Source organism: Nannospalax galili, unplaced genomic scaffold (genome assembly GCF_000622305.1).
Source record: "Nannospalax galili isolate Female #2095 unplaced genomic scaffold, S.galili_v1.0 scaffold784, whole genome shotgun sequence".
In the NCBI taxonomy this organism is placed as follows: Eukaryota; Metazoa; Chordata; class Mammalia; order Rodentia; family Spalacidae; genus Nannospalax; species Nannospalax galili.
Window position 1 is genome coordinate 1,181,151 of NW_008352133.1, and position 24,668 is coordinate 1,205,818.

Sequence of the window (24,668 nt, forward strand, 5' to 3'; positions counted from 1 at the left end):
GGGGGGGGGGAGTTGCAGGGTGCGGGGCGGGGCGGAGAGCGATCTAGGAGGTTAATGGTGGCGTGGTATGCGGTGCCTTGTAGAGATGGGAAGGTTCGAGGCCAAGGTTTCCCGCTCACCCTGGTCTCTCCTGCCTACTGCTGCTGCACAAAGCCAGGTGGCAATCAACAAGTGTCTCTCCCAAGATTAGTTTTAAAAGGAACTGAAGAGGTTTTCTCATCTGGATAAATCCACTGGCTCTATTGTGTGTTGTAGAGAATCATTCTTTGTTAAAAAGGAGCTTGGAGAAGGGGAGGGATGCTGAGGGGGCTTTTGGGCATCTGTCATTTGACCCTGAGGACGAGAGTTCAAATCCTCCAGAGGACTGAAAAGGCAGAACAAGTGTCGTGATCTCGTCTGCCCCCACATCCTGAGCTTTATATGGGGGGAAAATCCAGAGCCTGCTCTTGGCCACACCTTATCAATGGGAAGTCCATATCTAAGAGCAGGTTTTTTGTTTGTTTGTTTGTTTGTTTGTTTGTTTTTGTTTTTTTAGTTTAATCCAGGGAAGCAGGCAGCACTCTCAGCTGTACTGCTGTATTTTTTCCCCTCCTCTGCATATGATCGTCTAGAAAAGCTGAATCAACTGCACTCTGAAGAGCAGCCACTTCCGGGAGATTGAACCAAACTGGGGGGGCGGGGGGAGTAGGGATACCCTGATGGGCTTTAAATAGACATATGAGGTTGGCATTTGCATGTTTGGTTAAACTGAACTTAGAAAAGAGAGATTAAAGAGGTTTTTTTTTTTTTTTTTTTGGATGGCCTTGGTGGTAGAGAAGACAAACTAGGTGGACAAGGCGATCAGAAAGAGGAAGTTTGTGAGGTTTCCTCCTGGGGGTTGGGGGAAGTGGCTGGGTTACCAAAGTCGGTTGAGAAGGAAATCTCAGCAAGAAGATGGAAAATTTAGGAAAGACACTTAGAAGTTAGAATCAGCAAGCTATGGCCACGCCCTCTGGAGAGAGGAAAACTGAAAGGCAAGGAAGACAGAGCACTGGGCATGGTAGTGCACAGATGTAGTCCCAGTGTTCAGGAGGCAAAACCAAGAAAAGCGTCTCAAGTTTGAGGCCAGTCTATTCTAGTGCATTCCAGGCCAAACTAGGCTATGGAGTGGGACCATGTCTCAAAATAATGATAATAATAATAATAATAATAATAAATAAATAAATAAATAAAACAGTGAGAGGCTATAGTTAGTATGAAGCAATGCCTAGTTCAAGAAAGCAGAGGAATGAGGTTTCCATCCTTATAATCTGCCAGTGTGGAGGAAAACGAGGCCAGAATGCCTAACATGTACTCCTAACAACACTTACGGCCCTGGTTAAGGAACTGCCCCCATCAGTTTTGAGGTATTGGAGGGATGATGATTGACAGTCTTTCACAACCTGGGAGGCATTAAGGTCCCTTGATTTGGTCTTCTCAGGAGGAAATTGTTCCTCCTCTTAAGTCAACAAGTGGTTATAAGAAAAAATGACTTGGAACTTGGCCATGTGTCCTCTCATAGTCCCCTCGGATATCAGTGTCCCTCCCTGCCTACTTCAGCTGTGGTCTCCTGAGGACCAGGTTCCAGAAGGACAAGGGACCAATGGATGTCCCTTGCCACCATTCTCACTAAAGGTGCTTCATCTCCATCAGCCATCACCCTCAAATCCACATAAAGGCCAGCTATATAATTTGTGAGGCCTGATACAAAGGGGCAATATAAGGCTCCTAGTTCAAAGGTTTCTCTGGTTCTTAACATGCCCAGGCATATGTCATAGGCAGATACATATGTGAAATATATGTGCATACTTCTGTGCCAACAACACAGGAATACAGACGTGTGTGCCTGGGTTTCTCTCAACAAGTGAGCTTATGAGTGACACACAAGGAAACCCACCATCTTCCTCTTCTGACAAACCCGAAGCTGCTGTCAAGAAATCCAGTTTAGGGGTGGATCTGACGTCCCTGAGTGTATGTGGTGAACCTGAATTTGCCCTGGGTTTCCTCATATTCATTCAGGAGTGTTAGTTACCCCTTCATGCGACGTTGGAGAGAGTTACCCATGAGCAGAGATTTCATGTAAAATGAGATGAATGAAGTCCAACTTTTTATTTTCATTGCCTTGGATAAGTCCCAGCATTTCTCATTTCTTTCTCAAAAATAGGGGGAGGAACAGAGACAGCTCTATAATTTGTGGGGCCTGGCACAAAGGGAAAATAAAAGGCCCCTCCCTAGTTCAAAAAGCATGAAGAAAATGCAGTTACTGATATTAACACAGTTTTCCCTTTCTTCTACTGTTGCTCTCTAGACTTGTTATGGGGTTACTTATTTGCCGTTCAATGTTGTGCTAAATAAAAATTTTAAATTTCAATTGTTAGTGTGAATTTTATTATGCATCTTTATACTGTGCAAAGGTAGTTTTAAATGCAAATACTGGAGCATCCAACTCATTTGCAGAATCACAGATATGACAGAACTCATGCTTCATAGGTCATACATACGTACATATTTTGCTAATACCAGGACAATGGACACATTGAACAAAATGAGCTTAACTGTTTTACTTTCACATCTTGATAAGGATGCGCTATACCAGCCCTCCTCAGCTTGTTGTTAGTAAGGAAAGTCTGGGAAGGAAAGCAACTGTGGCTTGCATTAATCTTCATCTATGTGGTGGTTCTCAGCACCCCATAGGTGTGTGGCAAATACAGAGAAGGACTGTGTGTAAGAGGTGATATGCTTGGGTTCCATGGTCACTGGTGATGTTCAGAATGCTGTTGCTTGCTTCCACATCTGAAGCACCTTTTCAACCAAAACTGTGACCTCTCAGCGCTGCACTGTCCCCATATCTTCAACCCTAGACTTACTGCCTATCTGCTTTGAGTCTCACTGAGCTCCCACTGGAATTCTGCATTGATGCACAGGACCCTGCCAGCACCAAGAAGCAGCAAAAAAACTGAGGACATATCCTGCTTACTTTTCAATTCACTCCTATCTCCACTGACTTAGTGCACACAGCTTCAGAGATAAAATAATTAAGAACTTCAAGGATGTGAATTTTAGATTCTTATACTAAGCACTTAGCCCTTCTGAGCAAAGGGCTCTGTGTGATGACTATGTGTCACACACACTTTTGAAGCCAGCCTGGGTGGGAAGAGATGAGAAACAATCCAGATCCTAGACTGAGAGCCCAGTTGCTCATCTTCCTTCATCAAGCAAATGATTTCATCTGCAGCAGAAAACTCCTGCATCTTCTCATACTGATCAACTGAGCACTGCTCTCTAACCAAGTTCTATTCTGAAAAGCCCACTACTTCCTCTTGAAGAGATCACAACTTTGAAGACAGAATTCGCCTGTTGATCTCTCCCCAGTCCACTGATGCTTAGGACTGGAGATCAGGCCTTGGAAATGAAGCATCCACTCTGATCCACTGTGATTGATTGGTTCAATCAATCACATATCCTGTCTGATCTACACTTGGGTTTTACCATCTAAAGCAAATAAAATGATACTTATCTTGCTCCATGAATGACTGTGCTAATGATTTAATGATTATTAATTATTATTGATCTTATCACCACTCTGAAGTCTGTCCAGGGATCTTCTGGCTCAGGGTGACAGGTTCCCAGAAATTACTTTGGCAGTAAATTCAATTGATGTTGATGTTGAAGAAGTAGGGCTTGAGGTTCAAAGTTTCCAAGAGAAGGTAATACTATAGTCCTGATGGACCCTGGGAAGAAATTGTTCCTTCCTCCATCAACTGCCTTCCTGCTCCTTAATCCCTAAGGAACAAAGCTAGAGATATGAGTTGGACTAGCATAGGAATAAGATCGCATTAAAAATGCACCTGACCTGAAGAATGAAGACAGTATTGACCCTTTAGCATTGGTTCAGGGACTTTGAGAGTTGGTTTTTCAGCCTTAATCTGGATTTCTTTTTTACCAGGTCCTTTAGGCGACAGGAATACCCTTTTGTGAAATATTTAGCTTGGTCTAAACTACTGAGAGTATCTAGAGAAAAAGAGGAAAAGGAATTACTCTTGTTTATTCTTTTCTATAAGGTTTACTAGGCTTGGAGCTGCTACAGTGGTGGTTCAGTTAGTTGATGGACTGAAAGACCAATGCATTATTTTCTGTTTATGAATGAGTCTCACACTGTTGGAGGTGATTAACAAATGACAGCTGACTTTGAGTGTGTCTCATTATTGTTATAGTGACACACCGTGGATTTGGCCATCACACTATATACGTTTAAGCAACTAAGTAGATGTATATGAGCCTAGGAAAATTAGCTTCGTTGCTTACTTCACCTGAGCATTGGGGGTCTTACATACAATCTATACCCTATAGAGTTGTTGTGAGAACAAAATGAGATGGCTCGTATGAAATCATCTGGTACTCTGCACATGTGACACATATGTTTGTAGACGTGTGCACAGAGGGGGATAAGAACATTTCTTTAAATCCAGTCTTCTTCTCTTCCCCATATCACTCAATAAAAGTATACACAGGAGTCTGATAGTCTGAACAGTGCTCTCAGTAGAGCATAGTGATGAACATTTCAGAGTGTGCAGTCAAACAGATTTGGGTTTAGATCTTGACTCCTGTACTTGGTTGGTTATGTGGCTTTTGGTAGATTATTTAAAATTGCTGAACTTCAGTTTCTTAACAGTTAAAACGTGTCCATACCACAAAGTTACTGTGATAATTCATTAACTTTCTATTTGCACATGGCTTGGCACAGTTCCTGGCACATTCCAAGTGTTTAATAAATTATTTTTTATTGTTAGTGTTTTTCTTATACCTGTGGCCATTGGTGAGCCAAGGGGAGTATTAGACAAGTGACTTGGGACTAGTTTCTCTTAAGGCACACTGTGCTGTGGGGTCGCTTTTCTATAACAGGCTTTTCTTCCTCTGATAGATTCTTACTTTTCTGAAGCTGTCATTTCCCCATACATGGGGACTGCTCTAGGGAGAACTGCGTAAAACCAGTCTCCCCCATTTCCTACTAAAAGGAGTTGCTTTTCAGTGACCTTAGCTATTCAAGAGACAGGCCTGAGCAACTGCCCTGGAACCTTTACTCCAACTCAGTGCCCATTTACTCTGAAAGCGTAGGCATTGAGGTATGGAGGGGCACAATCAATGTTTTGTACAGGCCTGGACCTCAAGAGTGTGGGTAGATGAGGCCCATCTGTATTTGGCTCATGGGAACCTACAGGCCAGATATGAATCTTCTCTCCAGGGAAGCAGATGTTCCAAGTCCTCCTTGGACTTCATGAGAACTCTTCAGGGATTCCTTGGAGGCAAGTGTGACTGTTTACTTCACATCCAGATCTTGAGTTTCAGTGATTTCATTCCCTAGTGGAAAGCAAAAGGGAGCAATCCTTAGCTGGTTGGCATGTCTTTGTTAAAACTTGGAATTCAGGGCTGGAGAGATGGCTCAGCGGTTAAGAGCACTGACTGCTCTTGCAGAGGACCCGGGTTCGATTCCCAGAACCCACATGGTGGCTACAAACTGTCCTTAACTCCTGTTCCAGGAGAATCTGAAGCCCTCTTCTGACCTCCATGGCATTGCATGACACAGGTGCACTCACATACATACAGGCAATACACTCATACACATAAAATAAAAATAATAAAAAATTTTTTTAAAAAACTGGGAATTCAACAAAAATGTCTGGGTGGCCTCCTAGATAGCAGGCCATGGGCTCTGAGGTTCCAGCAGTAACTGAGACATGACTACTGCTTGCCACTACGGTGCCTGTAGTCCAGAGGTGACAGATCCTTTGATGGTCCACATTCTTCTTTTGGCGAGGGCCGCAACAACACTGCATTCTTATGTAATTATAAAGTCTTTGTCTGGCTAATAAGGACTCTTGTTTCTATTTCAAATGTATCTGTTCTATATCCTGTCCTATCAGGAGCCCTTTCATTCCTGAACCTATGAGGACTTGTGAATTGGCACGCATGTACCAGTTGGGAAAGAAGAAAAGGTACCATACGTTCAGATCCAGACTTTTAGTTCCAGAGTCTTGGCAATACTTGTGACGAAGAGGCCAGATTTTTATGGCAATAATTTTACTAGAAGCCCATGGGCTTATTATGTTAGAAGGGCATGGGTCCTAGAACTATAAAATTTACCCTGACTACCACATTTTGGACATGTGCAGAGAGAGAGAGAGAGAGAGAGAGAGAGAGAGAGAGAGAGAGAGAGAGATTTTAAATTTAAAAATAGAACCATAGAACCAAAGACTTTTTCTGCAAAGAGTGGCCTCAACCAAGCCTCAGCCTGGATCCCAGTGTATCACAAGGACTATTTGTTTCTACTTACTTTACATATAGTGTTTGCACAGATTTGGAAAACAGAAATGGTGAGAGAAGGTGGTATAAGGGAAAGAGAAGATCAAAATAGTCACTATCCTTCCTCAAAATCTCTTAGACACTGCCCTAAATCAATGATTTCTCCTACTCTGTGTTTCTGGCCTACAAGTCTTCAGATTTTTTTAAAGATTTGTTTTTATTTATGTTTATGTATGTGTGTAAGTGTATGGCTTCCATGTGCATGTGTCTGCAGCGGCCAGAAGAGGGTGTCAGGTCCCCAGGGGTTGGCGTTACAGGTGGTTGTGAGCCTCCAGATATGGCTACTGGTATCTGAACTCCAGTACACTACAAGGGCAAAAGTGCTCTGAACCACTGAACAAGCTCACCCACCCTAAGTTTTTAGATTTTTTAAAATGTTAGCCACCTCTACTTACAAATTGCAAAATGGTGAAGGCTGATCCCTGCTGAGGGTTTGGTTCATTTGTACAAGAACCTGGAAGTGCACTGGACTACAAATTCCTGATCAGAATGAGCCCTATAGTATTCATGAGCTCCAGATCCTATCAGAACGATTCTTCTGAGTTACAATCCAGACCAAAGTTGTGCTTTGATGTATCACCTGAGCATTCTTTCAATCCAGTGAGGACCCATATAGTCACTGCCACTGGTGGCCTAGAGCAGCAAGTTATCCCACAAATCAAAACATTTGATGTTTGTGCCAACTTCAGTAGCATTCGTACTAAAAACAAGATCAGTATGGGTCCTGCATGAAGATGGCATACAAAAACATGAAGCCTTGGTTTTTTGTTTGTTTGTTTTGTTCTTTTTGAAACGTGGTCTCCCTGTTGCCCCAGCTGGCCTGGAACTATGTAGACCAGGCTGGCATTGAACTCACAGACATCTGCCTGTTTCTCCTCCCTGCTGGGATTAAAGGTGTATGCCACCATGTCCGGCATGAAGCCTTGTTTTTAAAAACCATTCACAGCTAGCCCCATAGATGAGGGCATGAGAGGACAGACTAGGATGAGCTGAGTCTGAATCCTGAATTATCTTCTTCCTGTAGTCAGTGGTTCTCAAGCTCTTCCAGGTAGTTCCTTCATTTCTTTTCCTCCATATCATCCTACTGGACAGCTTCCTTCTGTTGACTGCAGGTAGTGGAGGGTAAGTGGAAGCAGTCAAGCTCATTGGGGGGACTGAAGGCAAGGCCTTTTTATCACCTGTGACTGAAGAGACATGCCTCATGATATAAGCTGTATAACCTCTGCTTCCTCTGAGTGGTCCAATCCCTGACATCAAGAGAGCCCACACTTACCCTTAATCAGAAGTAGGCAAGCAAAGCTCAGTAAAGATATAAATAGGGATGATGGCTGCTGATGATTACCTTCGCCACATTATTCTTAACAGAGTTCCCAAAGAGGAGCTTTACTTTGGAAGCATTAGGACCCAGAGAATTCTACTCTGGAATTGGGGCCCAGTTGTCAGTTTTCTAGCACATTCCCAAATTACGAAAACCTAATGCATTTTTTAAAAATGGAAGGAGTCCTATTGGCTGTGTGCCTTGACCAAGTATCTCATAGATCACTTTCAAGAGGGAGAAGGGCAGCACACTTCATCTTGTAGTGACCTGTTCCTCCCAAGATAGGTTACATTTGCCCTATCAAAGTGAGACAGTGGAACAAGAGGGAACATGATACACTCCTGTCCGTCTTGGCTTGGCCTTAAGCAAATGTATCCCCACCTGCACAGTGTCCTCTGATCCTTGGAAACCTTTCCTGATCCTGAAGGGTGCTCCACTGTTGTCTTTTCTGAAGAACCCACCAGGACTCAAAGAGGGATTTCTCTGTGTTTCAGAATTCCAGTATTGCACTTAATAGCTGCTTGACTTGGGGGAAATTATTTAACCTCTCTATACCTCAGTTTTTCGACTGAAAAAAGTGCACTGTACTAAAAACCTAAGAGTCTAAGTTGTCCTAAGGATTGAATGGGATGATGTATACATACCATCTAACACAGTCCCTAAAGTTAGTAAGTGCTCAATAGTTATTGCTACTTCAGATATGCCAGCAGAAAAGGAGCTCATGAAATATTTTTAAGCTTCCTGGATGGCAAGTGTTTGCCTTATCCTGAGTGCCTTTCTGAGCTATGTATCATCCTGTAAATAGGTTAGACATAGAGTCTCTTGGGCACCCTAAAAGAAACAAGGCCACTGCTAATCAAAATTGGGCAGTGAGCAAAAGTTAATTGCAAGATAGACCAGAAGGATCTCGTCTTCATCTCTTGGGTTTTTACTAGTGCATTGATTAACTGTGAGCTAGAAAATAAGTGTGGTTTTAAAAAAAAAAAAAAGATGCACCTGGGCAGGCCAACCAACTGATTGACTTCAGGAATCTCAGAAAGGAAAACAGTGTAACTAGCTTAGCTTAGGAGCCTCAGCAGAGGACCTTCTGCTCTGGGCAGCCATTTTAGGAGCTTTGTCTGAAAGGGATCCCATGTCTTTCCTTTAAAGTTTTTCGACTGAAAAAGTACACTGTACTAAAAACCTAAGAGTCTAAGTTGTCCTAAGGATTGAATGGGATGATGTATAACATACCATCTAACACAGTCCCTGAAGAGCTAGAATGACTATTTCCTTCACTTTGCTGCTGGTAATCTTTGGGGGAACAGAGGGATCGTCAGGCTTTTTTGTAGCTTGTAATCTAGGTGTTTGTGGGAGGAGAATGAGGGGGAAATGAAGGTATCTTCAACATTTCAAGGACGAAGTGTGTTAGCTTAAAATTTTCAGCCCCAGATCTAGAGGAGCTATCTTATTTGCTCCAGTGAACACAAGACTGAGCATGTCTTTAAAGTTCAAGAACCTGTGGGCTGTCTGAAAGCAGGCCTAGATCAGGATCCTGAGGGCTCTTGTTTTCTCTAAGTAAAAGATTTCTGATGGAGAAAAAGCCTCTGAGCAGAGATGAAGAAATGAAGGACATGTAGACAAGTGCTCCTTGTTACTGGGGCGCTCCCTCTGCTGGCTGTCACAGGAACTCCATAGCAGTCACACTGCCCTGCCCTGCCGGTATTATTTTGAAGCCTTTTGGTCGGGTTTCTTCTACTTCCTTCATAATTTAATCGAATGTTTACTGGGTGGTAACATAAGTGCCAAGTGTTTTACTTGCATAGTGTCACTTAATGCTTACCATAGGCCTCCATGGCTGAGACCTGAAAAAAATAATAGGCTCCTGGGGCTGGAGAGATGGCTCAAAGGTTAAGAACACTGATTGTTCTTGCAGAAGACCTGGGTTCGAATCCCAGCACCCACATGGCAACTAATAATTGTAACTCTTCTGTCCTCGATGGCATTGCACAGTATGGGTGCACTTACCTACATGCAGGCAGACACTCATACACGTAAAATAAAAATAATAAATAAAATATTTTAAAAAATGGGCTCCTGGCTTCTCCATCTTAGTGACCCTTAGGATTCTTAGGAACCAGAACTCAAGAACGAGGACCAAGGAAGAACATGAAGTGGGATGTGAACTTTCTCTCAGCACCTAATAAAACTAGGATGAACTGGCTTTGAGATTGCTCCAGAAACTTTCTGGGTCCCAGAGCATTTCTGCCCTGCTTTTGAAAAACACATCAGCTCATGAGGCAATTCATTAGATTATTGTGTTCATCCAATCTTCACACTAACTCTCACTATGCTATCCAAGCTGAGGAACTCAGAGCAGTCAGCAGGGTGACCAAGAAGAATTTCCAGGATTGGGGAGGAAGCTTCTTCCAACCATGTTCACAGGTATTTTTTTCAAGGCAAAATCCTATATAGGGAGATCTGACAGATAGCAGTACGTATACATTTTATGAGTTGAGAACTTAAAATATTGAGGACTTTTTCTGGGTTTTGCTTAGAAACAAACAGTAACATCAAGATCAGAGCTGCCACTGTCAGCTTAAATCCTGACTTTGTGGTTGGTGTTGGATGGAACGGAGGTCTAAGGTGGGCTCTTCACTAAAAGATTTTGCTTATGTTAATTGAGTGTGTGTGTGTGTGTGCGCACACGCGTGTGAGCACAATAAGTTTCAGATTCATTGGAGCTGGAGTCACAGGCATTTGTGAGCTGCATGATGTGGGTGCTAGGATCTGAATTCTAGTCCTCTGATAGAGCAGTAAGCATTCTTAGCCACTGAGCCATCTCTCCAGCCCATGAGTTTGGCTTTTAATTACAGAAAATAAAGACTGTAAAACCATCTTCTTGTTTTATATCAATTCTTTCCCAAGTTTCCCCTTTCTCTGTTTTGGGATTGGTTCATAATTTGTCTCCCTTGGCATTAAACCATTTGAACTAGATATTATATTAGCCATTTGTCTTTTTGAGGTTGATCTCTTGCCAGTCCAGATTTTAGAGTTATCTAGGACCCTGGGAGAATCCAAAATATTATTTCAACTCTCCTGTACCATGTGAGTGTGAAGATGTAAACATTTTGAACCCAGGAGAACCTCAGAGCATTTCCACACTGGTTCTTCCTGGAGATTTGAGATATGGGTAAGTAACAGGGTTCCGGTTTCTGCTTTGGGTGAGATGCTGGTCTTCAGTTTCACTGTCAGTGGGTCTCAAAAATCTGCATTATATAACAAGCGGGCCCAGCTCCCCTTCTTCCAACTCAGAACCTCCCATTAGCAGCTGCTTTCCCTACAGCAGTGATGTCATAATAGAATCAGAGTGATACCTGCTGAGAACACAGAGCTAACAAGAGCAGGTTTTCTGTAGTGTCTTCTCAGAGACTGGTTGGGTATCCTTGGCCTAAACAGAGTGATTATTAAAATATTTGTCTACGATATAACCTCCTGGCCCTCAGCTACTAGTGGGAGAACCAGCTGCTTCCCATTTGACCTGTTAATTCCACAAACTCCACTTTGCCAGAGATTCAACTTCTTGACAAATAGTGGTTCCAGATTTGCCAGGTGGGAGTGAACTCTTCTTACTTGGCCACCTGCTGGTAAGGCTGGCCACCCGTTTGCCCAACTGTAGCCTTGAATATTTACCCCTAGGGTTCTTGCTATTCCTAGGAAAGCCTAAAAAGGATGCCAGGGAAGAAGGGGAGGGGAGAGCCTAGAGCTGAAAGCTCACAGGCAATCGTGAGTGATGGGATGTGGATTGCTGACACCATGTCCCTTTCCTCTCACTTTGTAGGAGCAACAACGACCAAGACGAGACCAGATGAGTTTTCAAAGCAGTGCTCACACACCCAGGACGCATGTCATCCTTTGCCTCGTGCTTTCTGCAATGTTGCTGCTCACCTTCATCTTCCTCTTAACCCTTGCCATAATAATCCCTTCCTGACCACCACCTTTTCTCCATCCACCGCCCACTCAGCTCTTTCTCTGAGGTGCCCCTCCTGTGGGGCGTGGCTTTGTCTCTGGAAAGCTCCCCCTTTGAATCAAACCCAGATGGCTACCATTATTTCCCCTTTCTTCTGTCTCCTCCTCATACCAGACTCAGCTAACACTCAGTCCCTTGGTCAGGAAAACCAGAGAAAATCTTCCTCCTTTCCAAATGAAGTCACAAGATGCTCTGCCAGAGCCATCACACTCAAGGAAGAGACCCAAGGTATAGATGAGTGTGATGTCATTGAAACCAGATGGAAGACCAGAAATCCCTTAATCCCAGTCAGACCTAGTGATGGAGCTTACTCATGACTCTGGGGACTGATTAAGAATATGTTGGCAGGGAGGAGGAGAGGGAGAGACACTCTGAACTGGATTGCCCCTCAATATAGAATGGAATCCCCTAGACTTTTTTTCTTCAATTAAATGTGCATTTCATTCTACCACATTGTGATGGCTTCACTCTAGACATTTCCATTTGAGCCCCAAGACCTTTCTTCATGGGTCCTGAGCCACAGGCTCCTGGAAGATGAGGTAAGTGATGTTGCTCAGCACTATCTAGGGATGTTTGCAGAGATCTCAGAAACTGAGTGCTGATGAGAAGGGTATACCCTGTGAGACCCTAAGATTTGTCCTATTTGGCCAGAACCCTACAGGAAACCCCAGAACAGGTACAAATATTAGTCCAGCTTCATGATGTTCATGTAGACCTCTAGAAAGAAGAAAAGACCCCCAAGGACTGACTAAATCAGGACTTGGTGATTATAATCTCTTTTTAAAAAATCAGCCAGACCTGGTAGCACAGGCTTGTATTCCCAAATACTTGGGAAGCTAAGGCACAAAGATTATAAACTCAAGGCCTACCTGGGCCATAGAATGACTTTAAGGCTAGCCTAGATAACTTAGTAAGCCCTGTCTCAAAAATAATGTTTTAAGGCTGAGCTCAGTGTTAGAGCACTTGTCTAGTGTGGGTGAGGCTCTGGGTTCTAGCCCCAGCACCAAGAGAAAACAAAATATTTATATCCACCTCCTTTTCTTGCCAACCTTAGGCATAACCTAGAATTGATGAGATATGCAGTCCCCATTCCTTATTGGTGGCCTATCAGACCTGGAGATCCAAGCTTAGTGGATCAACAGCTAACGGCAAAGCTGACTTGTGTATATAAAATTCTGCTAATTCTAGACCCCAGTGAGTTTTCTATGCCCACTGTATTCAGGCAGATAAGACAACTAACTGTCCACCAACCACAAACTAAACAGCTACAGGGATCTCCAAGCGTCATTTAGAATATTCTTTTCTTCCCGTGGTCCATGCTTCTCAAGCTCTGATGATACCTTGCTATTTAGCCTCTAAAGTACGCTGGCTTCCCTCACTGACCCCCATCCCACTCCCTCAGCCTCTGCTCCCCCCACCCCACCCCATCATATGCTTGCTACGGCTTCCCTGTCTTTGCTTAGAACCCCACCATGAAACCTACTCTAGGCTTCATTCTCCTAGATGTGACTTTCAGTGGCAAGGCTTAGGAAACCCTATCATCTGGTTCTCTGAAGTATCTTGCAGTTAGAATTAGGGAGGAGAAGGGCTTGTCCCTTGATGATGGAGTTGTGTGCAGAGCAGAGCAGATACTGTGTTAACTGTTCTAAGGTTGAACAACATTAAGTACTTTCATGTGACTAGAAAGTTGAGAATTTTTAGCTGATGGCACCAAAAATGTGGAGTGGGGGAATGGAATTCCAGCCACTTTCCTCCAGTATCCCAGTGATCCTTAAAATATTCGCCCACAAACCTTCAAATGCACTGGCTTCTAAGAAGCATTTCCCAAGACTTGAATATCCCTCTTGATCAGAGTAAATGATGCAAATATGTGTTTAACAGGGAAAGGGGATAGTGGAATAGCTTGTGTCACATATGCTACAGCTTATGTCCCCCCCCCACTGGGCTAATGACTCCATCTCTTTGGTTTTCAGAGTCAAGAAAATGATCAGGGATGCCAGTTTCTAAAGGAGGAAAGGAGAGCTAGGATGACTAGTCAATTCAAGGCTCTCACCTAAGACAGCTTTCTTGGCAGACTCTTCCTGAATCACTCTGGCACCACCCAAGGGGCTTCTGCTGCTTCTGGGGTAGAGACATAGTTAAGAGCAGCAATTAAATATGCCTCCATCCCACTATCTGAGTTCAGGCTAATTCTTGAGTTTGGAATGAGGCTGAACTCTGCAGAACTTCCTTTGCTATTGAATAGAGGTGATTCTTTTCACCTGCAGAGGGCCTTGCAGGGCTGAGAAAGTAGTGTGGGGTCTCTTGGTTCTAAAAGATTTCCTTAGCGGGAATCAATTTTTCATTATTCTGGTCCCTGCTGAGAAAGCCTCAGACACCTCCGCCTCCAGATGATGGAGGCTGGAATACTGAAGACTAGGGGTAGAGTACAGCAAGCATGTTGGAGTGGTGTGGATAATACAAGTTGTAGTCACACAGATAGGAATTTGATCTAATACCTAGTTTTTTGTTTTTTGTTTTTTTGGGTTTTGGGGGGTTTTTTTTGGTCTTTTTGAGACAGGGTCTATGTAGAACAGGCTGGCCTTGAACTCAAACAGATCTGCCTGCCTCTGCCTCCCAAGTGCTGGGACTATAGGTATGCACTACCACGCCCGGCTCTAATACCTAGTTTTACAGTTACAAGTCCTCAAGCTTTTAGACAAGTCATTTAAACTGCCTGGCCTCCATTTCCTTGGCTTTAAAATAGAACAAATAATATGTTTTGGGAATGATTTTGTACTCCATGATTCTCTGAGGTAGGTACGATGATCATCTATATAATTTCTATAAGGATTAAATACTGTCATGTTTAAGTGCCTAGCACACTGTCTGCTATATAGTTGATGTTCAAAACTCCTTGTCCGTCCCAGGTTTTCTGAGAGCTGCGTTTTTCCTCTCCTGTCCCACACACAGTTCTTTACTTATTGGCATTTTCCTTGGTGTTTGGAGAAGAGACACTAGGCCCAGGCAGGACATTTGTTAGCTTCACTGATCCTGAAAGAGAGGAGAGCAGTTCTTGTCAAGGGCTACATGACAAACAGCCTGCTCTTGCAGGTCCCCTGGGGGAGCATTAGGGGAACGGAGTCCACTTCATGCTTGTGATCCCAGGAATGGGCTGGCAATACAGAAAGTGGTTTTCATCTTGGACAGGTTCCATGCCAGTCTATTAACTCCCTAAGTCTTTAGTTTGATTGCTTAGACAGGAATTGGGCACCAGAGCCCCTAGCAAACAGTGATGAGATGGCTCCCCAAGGTCACCCACTCCAACCCAGGCATGCACCATAAGACCTGGCTGAGAAGTCCCAGGAATGTGGTAGCTATACAAAGGACTAATTCTGCAATGATTGCTGCACTTCCCTAGCCCTGTGGACTCAATCTAACCAGTCAGTCCTTTGACTATAACAGGACCTGAACAGAGAGGCGCCCTCTTCTGGGAGGAAGGAACAGAGCTACTGACTTCACCAGGGGTCCCCAGTTAGATTATATTTTTGGCTGCTACCCCCAAAAGTTGTGAAGGGTATGGCCTTCATACATTTCGACCACCCTCTATATTACTCAGGGTTTTCAGAAAACTTAAGAATCTTGAATGAATCTTTCATGGTCTCAACATCAAACACAGTAGCATAACACCAGCATATATGGCGTAGAAAACACAGTTACACTATTCACAATTGCATCTCCTCTATATAACTTACGTCATCCATGTAGAAACCTTACACTTTTTGTGAATGAGCCCACATGTGTGAATCTCTGCTTATACCTTGTCTAAAACTTACCTCTGTGCCTTTAAATACACGCTTAGCCTGACATTTTCATTAATCCAAGAAGACTTCATTGAATTGCTGCCAGCATTTCATGTCCGCCTGGTCACATCTGATGACCCCATGTGATAAAGCATCTTCAGTGCAAGGACCAAGGCTGCTGCCTGTCTCTCATTGATATTTCTCCTGGCTGCACACCACCCGACTGCAGTAACATTCTCACATGCATACATACATGCATTCAGAGAGCTAAAAATAAACAGCTGCTGATGGGCTGCTGGAGGGTGTCCTCCCTATGGAGCAGACGTCCTCTGTCTCTCTTTAGCAGGTACAGCTTAAGCCAAAGACAGAAACATAATACGGGGGGGGGGGCGGCTTAACCTTAAAACAGAAACCTCCAAGACTATACAAAGGCTAGGAGGGTCTGAGGAGGGAGATGATGGCTTAAGTCCTAAGATCCTTCTCTTCCAGGCCTGTGCCCCAAATCCTCTTGGTGACCTTTGGATAATTGTTTATTGGCATCCAGGAAAACTGCTGTCAGAGAAAGTTGATAATTAGGGTTAAGGTAAGAGATGCTTTGTGCATCCAGTATCTGTGTATAGCCTCCCACTTGCTAGTTTCCCCCATGCTTGGGGCACACAGGTCCTGTCAAGGGGATTGAGTTGCTGCATGCATCTAGGGAGGGGAATTTATGTGCGTGCAATTTCGTGCAGATCTTCCTATCTATAAGAACTCTTCCCCACCACCATGGCTCCATCAAGAAACCCTTTGTCATGCCAAGATATGGCACTTCTTCTGAACACCTCCCATTCGTGCACATATGGAAGATACACAGAGGCTCTGTCACCTTCATGAAACAAGTGCCATTCAGTTAGGTTTAAAAATAGCACTCATCCATTGAGTGCATTTTTCAGGGTCGTTATTTTAAGAAGGAAAACAAACAAACAAACAAACAAAATAACTGCCCCTGTTGGTGTTTAAGAGGGAGGAAAACTGGAGAGTCACTTGGCCTCAAAAAGGCCCCATAACCTGGCTGGAGACAGCATCTACAGCCTTTGTTGAATTTCTTCCTCCTCCTGCAGAAGGAAAGTTGTATGTTCACCAATATCCATGCCATCTGAGTATTTGTGGGGGCGGGTTTCCTCCTTGCTGGTGAGAAGGGAAAGACTGCAGAAGCAAGCCCTGATCCTCCCCTCCGGGTGTTCCCACCACCAGCAGGGACTCCTTGCAGGCTGGTGGGTTTGTTGATCAGCTCCACCTTCCCGTACACAGGGGAGCCCCCCCAAAATCTGGTCATTTGCAAAAGGCTCCATGGTGTGTGTGTGTGTGTGTGTGTTTGTGTGTGCGCGCGCGCGTGTGTGTATTTCAGGCTTATCTGTTCCTGCACTGCGAATCTGTCCGGCTTTCTGTAACTCAGATCATTGCTCACTGGGAAGCTGTAGCTGGCTGCCTGATTCCGTGGGAGACCAAGTAGGATGCGTGGGCGCAGGAAAAAGAAGAGAAAGAAGGAGGAGGGCGGAGGAAACAAGAGCAGGAGAGAGCACGGGAACCATAGAATCTGTTATTTGCGTCACTCGAGGAGCCGGGGCTATGTGGCAGCCAAACTGAGAATTAATCGGAGTTATAGCCATAGCTGGCTCTGCTACTATGGCCAGATGCGAAAGGGCGGAGAAAGGACGGCCGCCGGGGGTGTGTGCACCGCGGAGTTTGCACGGGCGGTGGGGACGCTTGAGGAGGGGGCAGTTCCTGGGCACGCCCCTCGGGGCCCCTCGCACTCTAGGTGCAGTCCAGGCTGCATTCTCCTCTGCAGCTGCCCAGCCCCAGCCTGGGGTGGCGCCCGTTTCGGCTGCCTCGCCTGCTCAGTGGCTGTGCCCAACACAAAGCGCTGTCTCCGAGCAAAACCAGACCCACCAAAGAGGAGAATCTGCACGTGACGTCAGTAGCTGATGACTGACGCAGGCTGGCAAAGGAGACTCAAGGCGGCTGCTCTGCGCTGTCTTCATGAGTCTATTTTCTCCATTCCCCTCGTAGTGAATTACTAGAACACACACACACACACACACACACACACACACACACACACACAGAGTCACACATATGCAGCTTTTAAAATATACATTTCCAAAGGCGGTGTGTTGCAAACACCACTCAAATTTGCAATACGTGCGTGGGGAACGTGGGAAGGGCACCGATGATTCCCCCCCCCCTCCAATTTGGGGATGTCCACTGTATATAGGCTCAAGAGCTTTCCTAGGAAGCGCCTCTGGGGAAGGGGCTAAGCACCCCCCTCCTTCCCGCTGCATGTAGGAAATCTAGTCAATGGAGACAAGCAGCTCTAAGAATCCAACGACTCCAACGCCTCCTGCTTGGAAGACAGGAGCTTGCAACAGGCAGAGGGAGTTAATGCGAGGGAAGGAGAATATAAAAAGATTTGGGCATTTTTCTGTTTTGAAAAACATCTTCTGCAGTAATGCAAGTGGGTCTAGTGGTGCAGAAAAAAAGTGAGGAGGGGGCACTTGATGCACAGTTAATGTTTTGGACGCAACGTTCCAGCAAAATGCCTTTGTGTGTGGAGGTTTTTTCAGTACTTGCTAAAAATAGCATCTGGGTTTGATCGTGTTCCAGAAATAGACCGAGGGCTGTACTGGGATAAAAAGCCAGCGCGGGTGGAAGAAAACCTGGACATCACCGCATTCCTGCCCCCCCCATGTCTGGAAATTAATTGTTGGATTTTTCCTTTCCTCTCTTCTTTCTTCATCCACTTTCTTTCCCTCCTCCCTATGTTTCTCTTTCTCTTAAGGAGTTCCCGTTTGGGTAAGTAATATTATGTCATGTGCATGCCGCAGACTGTGAGTACAAGCTGATGCTTCGTGCATGCTTGGGGTGCATTCTTGGCTGCCTTTTTCACCCCTTTCTAAATAGGAGAATGAGATGGAGTATGGGGTGAGGGTGTAGCTGTCTGTGTTTATGTGTGTGTATATATATATAATGAATTTGGGGCTGCATGCAAAGGAACCGAGAGGGAATTCTTGCAGAGTCGGGAATCACCCTGACAAATCTGAATCAATAGCAGCTGCAACGCACTCTTTCGTTATGGGTCGGCGCTGTTGAGCTTGGTTCTCTCCTCTGCCCCCTCCCCTCCCTATTTTCTGTCTTAAAGGGTGGCCAGACAGGACTTAATGGGCCATCTCGATGTGAAATTAATGGAGACGGTGGAATACAGATCAAAATTACACGGTCAAAGGGGGGTAAAGAGAGGGAAAATGCTCATCCCATTGACAAGCCTTTCTAACTGACTTGGGCTGGGGAAAAAACCCAAGCACGGAGACCGGGGTCTGGACTGACCCAGGTCTTGGTAGCTGTCCACCGAAGACAGGTGCTGAAAAATTCTTGGTCCGCAGCAAGTTCAGTTCCGAGCGCCAGGGGGCGGGATTGGCGCCTGCAGCCACTAGCCCCGCCCTGAATGTAGAAGAGGGTTACGGAGAGGAGGGGGTTAAGGACGTTCTAAGGGGATAGTCGTGACTTCGTTGAGAGCTTTGGGAAAAGTAGGGGTGAGTGGGAAGGGAAGGGAAAAAAATTAAAGGTGAGGGAGCGAAGTGTTAGATTCAAGGATGAGCTAAGGCCTGGCGCTCCAGGAACCCAGGACCAAGGCCAGTGGCTCACCGTCTTTCCCTGCAGAGGCTGGCCACAGTTCGGGTCTCTAATCTCAGGGTCCAACACCTTCCCGCCAGTGGGTTTGAAATATTTCTCCCTGATGATGGTGACTCTGGAAATAAGAGACTATAGGTTGCTTTATTCCGACCCTGGTCCCCCTCTCCCTTCTTGTCCCCCTACACCCACACCTACTTTCTGCGATCCCTGGGAGGGCGTAGGAGCATGTGATCTTATTCCCACTTCCTTTGCATCCTAGCCACAGGAACCCTGAATGACTTGGTGGAATGGGAGTATTAGAAGCCAAAGCACCGGAGTTGCTGGTGCTATGCGCAGAGAATCCAGGCTTGGGAACATCTTCACCCAGAGCCTGAAAAGCCAAAGGGTTGCAAACAAGTACCGAAAGCAGGGAGGGTTGTTGTCAAGGTTGACGAATGTTACTGGGGAAGACCACCAATTCCCTGGGGTGACTTGTGAGATTCATTGCAATCAACTCCAGACACTTTGGCAGAACCTGTAGCAAGACAGGTGAGGAGGGGTAAAAGTTATGGGGAATGGATATTACTGCCCACAAAGACACTCATACCCGTTAACGCCTCAAAGTGAGGTCATAAAAGTGCATCCTTAAACTGACCCACAAGAGTGGGCCGTTGATGGTGGGAAAAAAATAAAGCAGCATTGCAGGTCTACAGTAAGCTTATGTACAGTTTTTAATAAAAACTGGGGTGGATGAGGTAAGTATGGGGGCACAGGATAGAGAAGGGGAGACCAGGTTTTATCTGTTCCATCTGACTAGCAACAGCCCGTCTTGAATGACCTTTCCTCCACCCAGGGCAACGCAGTTGCAGCCCTTGGGGGGTTACGGGGAGAAAGGTGGGTCCAGTTAATTTTAGCTCCGAAGCAGGTCCCTCTCTGGGCAGGTTTCCTTGCTGAGGCTGAGTCTTTGTCAACTCCTTATAGTAACCAGGCTGTTACTGATGTTGTGAATAACCAAGTAACGCTGCAACCCACACTTTGTCTTGACAACTCCGGCTTGAACCAAAGCTGTTCCCAGTCTCTCGGCGCACCCCAGAGCCTCCTCGTCATTCAAACCGTACCTACTAGTTCCTATTCTCACGCCTCGCCCCCCTCAGCCCCACAAGTTGCCTGTGTTTACAAATTCTGCCTCATTTGCAAAGGAAATTGTGGCTGGATGGGGGAGGGGGCACAATAAAGCACTTGCAACACGTGGAGCAGTGGTAGTGGTGCGGGGGTTCCAAGAGTCCTGAAGGTGGCAGAGGGACGCCCCCTGCCCTAAGTCCTTGGTTCCCTCAGTCCTTTCGCCCCCTGCCCTTCCTCACTGCTTGGCACAATGCACAAGTTTACACATTCTCCCCCACCCCCCAAAACTGGATTCTATTAAATAATTCAATGGTAGCGGTGCAATTTTGGTTGGAACCAGCACGGATTCCCAAGTCGTGACTGCAAAAAGTGAGTAATGCGCGCTGGCTGCGTCATGCCTCCAGTCACAGTTCATTCCGAACTGAGAAGGAATCGTGACTTCGCCCGAGACGTCCCCTACATGGGAGTTGGGGGTGGGGGGACCACACCAGGGGCGAACGGGGGTGGGGGGAAGACCCATCCAATGAAAACCGCTGCTGGAGGGGGGTGCATCTGAACTCTGCTGTTCGCGGTGTCGTTGTCCCCTCTGTCCCGCGCTCCGCGCTCCTCTCAATGCCCCCCCCCCCGCCAGTCAGCGCTCTCTCCTGCGCTCTAGCTCTTCTCTCCTCTTGTCCTCAACAAGTTGGAGGGAGGCAGGAGCGCAGGGGTTAAGCTCGGGAAGCCGCAATTACCAAGATCGTGACCCTCCCACACAGTACAGTAACTTATATACTTACCTGGAAGAGCCCGCTTTGCCGCTGGGCATACACCGGTGGGGGGCGGGGACGGGTGAGAGGGAAGCGGGCTGGCTAGACAGGGATGCTTCCAGCCGGTCGCAGCGCACACGAGACCACCGCACTCCAGAGACCCTTGAACTGAGGTAAGGAGATGCAGGGCTGCAGCACTGGCCGCCTGGTGGTCGGTATGCTCAATGGTTGGCTAAGCAGAACTTTTATTTCCCCAATTGCCCGGCGCCACGCCGCAGATAGTGCAGACTGCGGAGCCCCCTCTGGCACCCAGAGACGCTTGGAGGGTGTGCGCTTGCGTCCGTCGGTTGCAGAGCCTAGCCACGCTGAGCCTAGCCTAGGGGATGCAGTGGGAGGGTGGGTGGGTCGCAGAGCTGTAGGTGGAAGATGAATGGGAGGAGTGGGTGGACCGACAGGAACTTGGAGACCCCAAACTCCTCGGTTTCGAGATGTCTTCTTTGGGTTTGCTGGGACAAGGGCGTGTGTGTGCTTGCGCCTGCCCGCACTTCGATTACAGGGTGGCATAAAAAAAGCCACCCCAAACACGACAACTTCCCCACACACACGTCAAGTTCTTGCAATGTTTGCAGTAGCTACCCTGACTTAGGTTTTTCTTACTGGGGATTGGGGCGGGGGCGGGGGGGAGGCTGTACCGCTGGAGAGACAGACGTCTCTAATCACACCCTTTTTTGGCACTCCTGGGGGGAGGCAAGAGAGAACTAGGAAGGGGTGGAGCTGCACTGGAAAAAGGAGAGCAAGAGAAGGAGGGAAAGAAAGGAGGGGGAAGAGACCTTGCCCTCTCCCTTTTCTCTCCGGCCTCCCCTCCTTCCTGCAGATGCTGGAATCTCCTGTTACTGTGGGAGCTGCCAGTCAATGCCCAGTTAACCCGGTCTTGTCCCCCCAACATTATGCAGAATGGTTAAGGGGGTGGCTACAGCAAAGAAAGGGCACCTGAGGCAAGTGGGCCATTAGACGCCATTAGTTGGACGGGTTTGGGGGCGCATGCAGAGCCAAGAGCTGCACCCTTCTTATTGAGCGTTCAGAACTTTTGGAGGGTAGGATGAGGTGGGGTGGGGCCTGAGATATTCACATTTTTTAGAAATATGCCGACTAGAGTAGAGTTTTGAGCTTATTTTCTGTGCATCTTTGCCTGTCATTTTCCGTCTGGCTCTTCTGGCTTAAGTCCCTGTGGGAGAGGTCGCTCTATTGGAGCCCTCTTTCCCACTGTATGCTGCCCCAGCCCCTCACCTGGACTGGAATGGGGGAGAGTCATGAACAGTTTTTGCAACAACAATATTTTAATGTGTTCCAGTCTAGCTTTTGTTGAATAATTAGAAATGGAAATATTTTTTCTCCCTCCCCCTTCTGAAAAAAAAAAAAAAAGAAAAAAGAAAAAAAAAAAGAAATGTGAGCTCTCTTCTGATTGGTGGGTGACGATTTTAGTCCACACCAATGAGCTGGCCGCCTGGTCTGTATTTATTTAGTGCTCTGGGGGAGTTTTTCTCTTTACGCAGCGCCTGTAGTCACGGCTGGAGCCTCTGCTGGGGGACTAGAAAGGATGGGAGGGGATTCGGGGGAAATCTGGACCGTACCTGTTCAGAGATCCGCGACCTTGCAGCCAGGGTTGGCAGAAAGCAGATAGAGGAATTCGGGATGCTAGGACAGACAGGCTGGGAGGCTCTGGGTGCTGGGGCGACAGGAGAGGGGTGGAGGCTGGGCACTGGGATCCGGGGTCCCCCTCCGAGCTCCCCTTCTCGCCCTCCGCACACCTTTTTGGCTGCTGTGTGGGGCTGAGTTAGGGGATCGCGGACAGTCTGGATAGAGGGATGGGTCGGGGGGACGCGAGGAGGGGCGCGCGGCGCTCAGGGTGGGGAGGCAAAGCCGCGATGGAGCGCGCCCGGGAGACCCAGCCTACTCGGCTCCGGGATTCGGAGACATCGTGGGCTGACGGCGGCGGTGGCGGCGGCGGACCGAAGAAGCGGGTAGATTCTGCCCTTCGCGAATCTTTTTGCGGTCTGGGCTTGCTGTACATAACTCAATAGCCGGAAGCCCTTACCCCAAAAAGCATTCGCGGAGGGCATGCTCAGCGAACAGTCTGCAACCACCAGCGATGACCAGAGCCCGCACCTTACCGAAGCGGCTCCATCCGAGGCTTCCCCAGTCATTTTCCCCGTTTTCCACGGAAGAATCAGTCCTCTCCCTTCCTGTCCTTTCTGCGCTTAAGGCTTTGGTCACTCGCCTTCCTCCGCGCTTCCCCCGCCCCCAACTTTTTAATCGACTTTGTATCATAAGGAGAATTGGAGCAGGTGGGGTGCGAGTGTTTTTGGAGAAGTAGGAAGAAGCTACAATGCAATAAAAGTTTACAGAAGTTGTGTAGTTCCCCCAACCCCCGCCCACACCCCGAATAACCCCATTCACACAGTATTTTTAAAAGAAGGGGACAAGGTCTTAGAACGAAGTCAGTATCTGGAATATGAATCAGTTTAGGACATTTTGTGGTCAATTTTGGCACTAGGGATCCGTGTCTGCAATATGGGGGAGGGAAGGTCCTTGAGGGAGGGACAGGAGGCCCTAAGCATCCCGGAGGAGGTGAGATGAGCCTCTGAGAATCCGGAAAAAAAAGAGGGAAAACACCCAGACACCGCCCGCTCCTCCGAGCCTTCCTCCTGAACCTACTTCCAACCTAAATTCGGGCGTGTTGCAGGTTCTGGTACACCCCCCATCTCCTCTTTTTCGAAACTAAGTAGCACAGAAGAGGGTAAAACAGGCGAAAACTGGGGAAACCCCTTCAGGGAAAGCGCTTTGGAGAGCTGCGGTTGTACCGACTTTCAGCAGCTTAGCAGCAGCAGAAGTAGCAACAGCAGCAGCTGCTGCAGCAGCAGTAGCAGCAGCCCCTTGCTGGCCTCTCGAGGCGCCCGGTCCTGGGGAGGGAGGCAAGCTGCAGAGTGGGGAGAGTACGTGGGCTCCCCTTCTTCCCCCTCCATTCATTGCAGTCGTGACCGCTTCGGTTACAAGTGGTACAAATTAGGCCTTCAACACGTTTTGTGCCCTGTGCCCTTCGCTAGCTAGGAACACTGCATGCCCTTGCCCTTAGGGACTGGGCCAGAAGGACACAGACACATGAAAGTGCTCATACAGATGAAAAGTAGATAGAAGATGGGTCTAGGGATATGAAAGTCCAAGACCTCAGGGTTACGAAGGTTTCCATTTTCGGGGAGGGCCTGAATTTCCCCCGCATCTCAGCCTTCCTGCTCGTCATAAACTGTGCAGACCACTATTCCCAGGTCCCCTAGTTAACCACCGGGACTTTACCCTCTCGGGAATAAGAAAAGAATCCTGGGGTGCTGAGAGTGCTGGACTAAGGCAGCCGGTGCTAGCTCAGTATGTAAGAAGGCACAGAATTCGAGGATGCCAAGCATCACTGCTAAATGAGGGCCTCCCTCCACAGATAAAGGACTTTCCCCACCTCTGAATGCATTTTCTGAAAGAGTAAAAGGGTCCCTAAAACCTGGACAGGAGATGGAGCAGGAGCAAAAGTTCGGCGGGGGGGTTTCTCCTGCCTCTCACCTGGGGCCATCTGTAGAGCGATAGCCCTTCAGAGAGAGAGGCAGAAGAGACACATTAGG

The 24,668-nt window shown here is 46.9% G+C and overlaps 1 protein-coding gene across 1 annotated transcript in view; it reads left to right on the forward strand.

Moving 5' to 3' along the window:
• The window catches only part of LOC103746674, a 16,316-nt gene extending 4,230 nt beyond the window's left edge, over positions 1 to 12,086 (forward strand). The window contains exon 4 of the mRNA XM_029554006.1: positions 11,517 to 12,086. Within this exon, the coding sequence (XP_029409866.1) occupies positions 11,517 to 12,022 (506 nt within the window). The 3' untranslated portion in view covers positions 12,023 to 12,086. The remainder of the gene's footprint in view (positions 1 to 11,516) is intronic.
• The last annotated feature ends 12,582 nt before the right edge of the window (positions 12,087 to 24,668 follow it).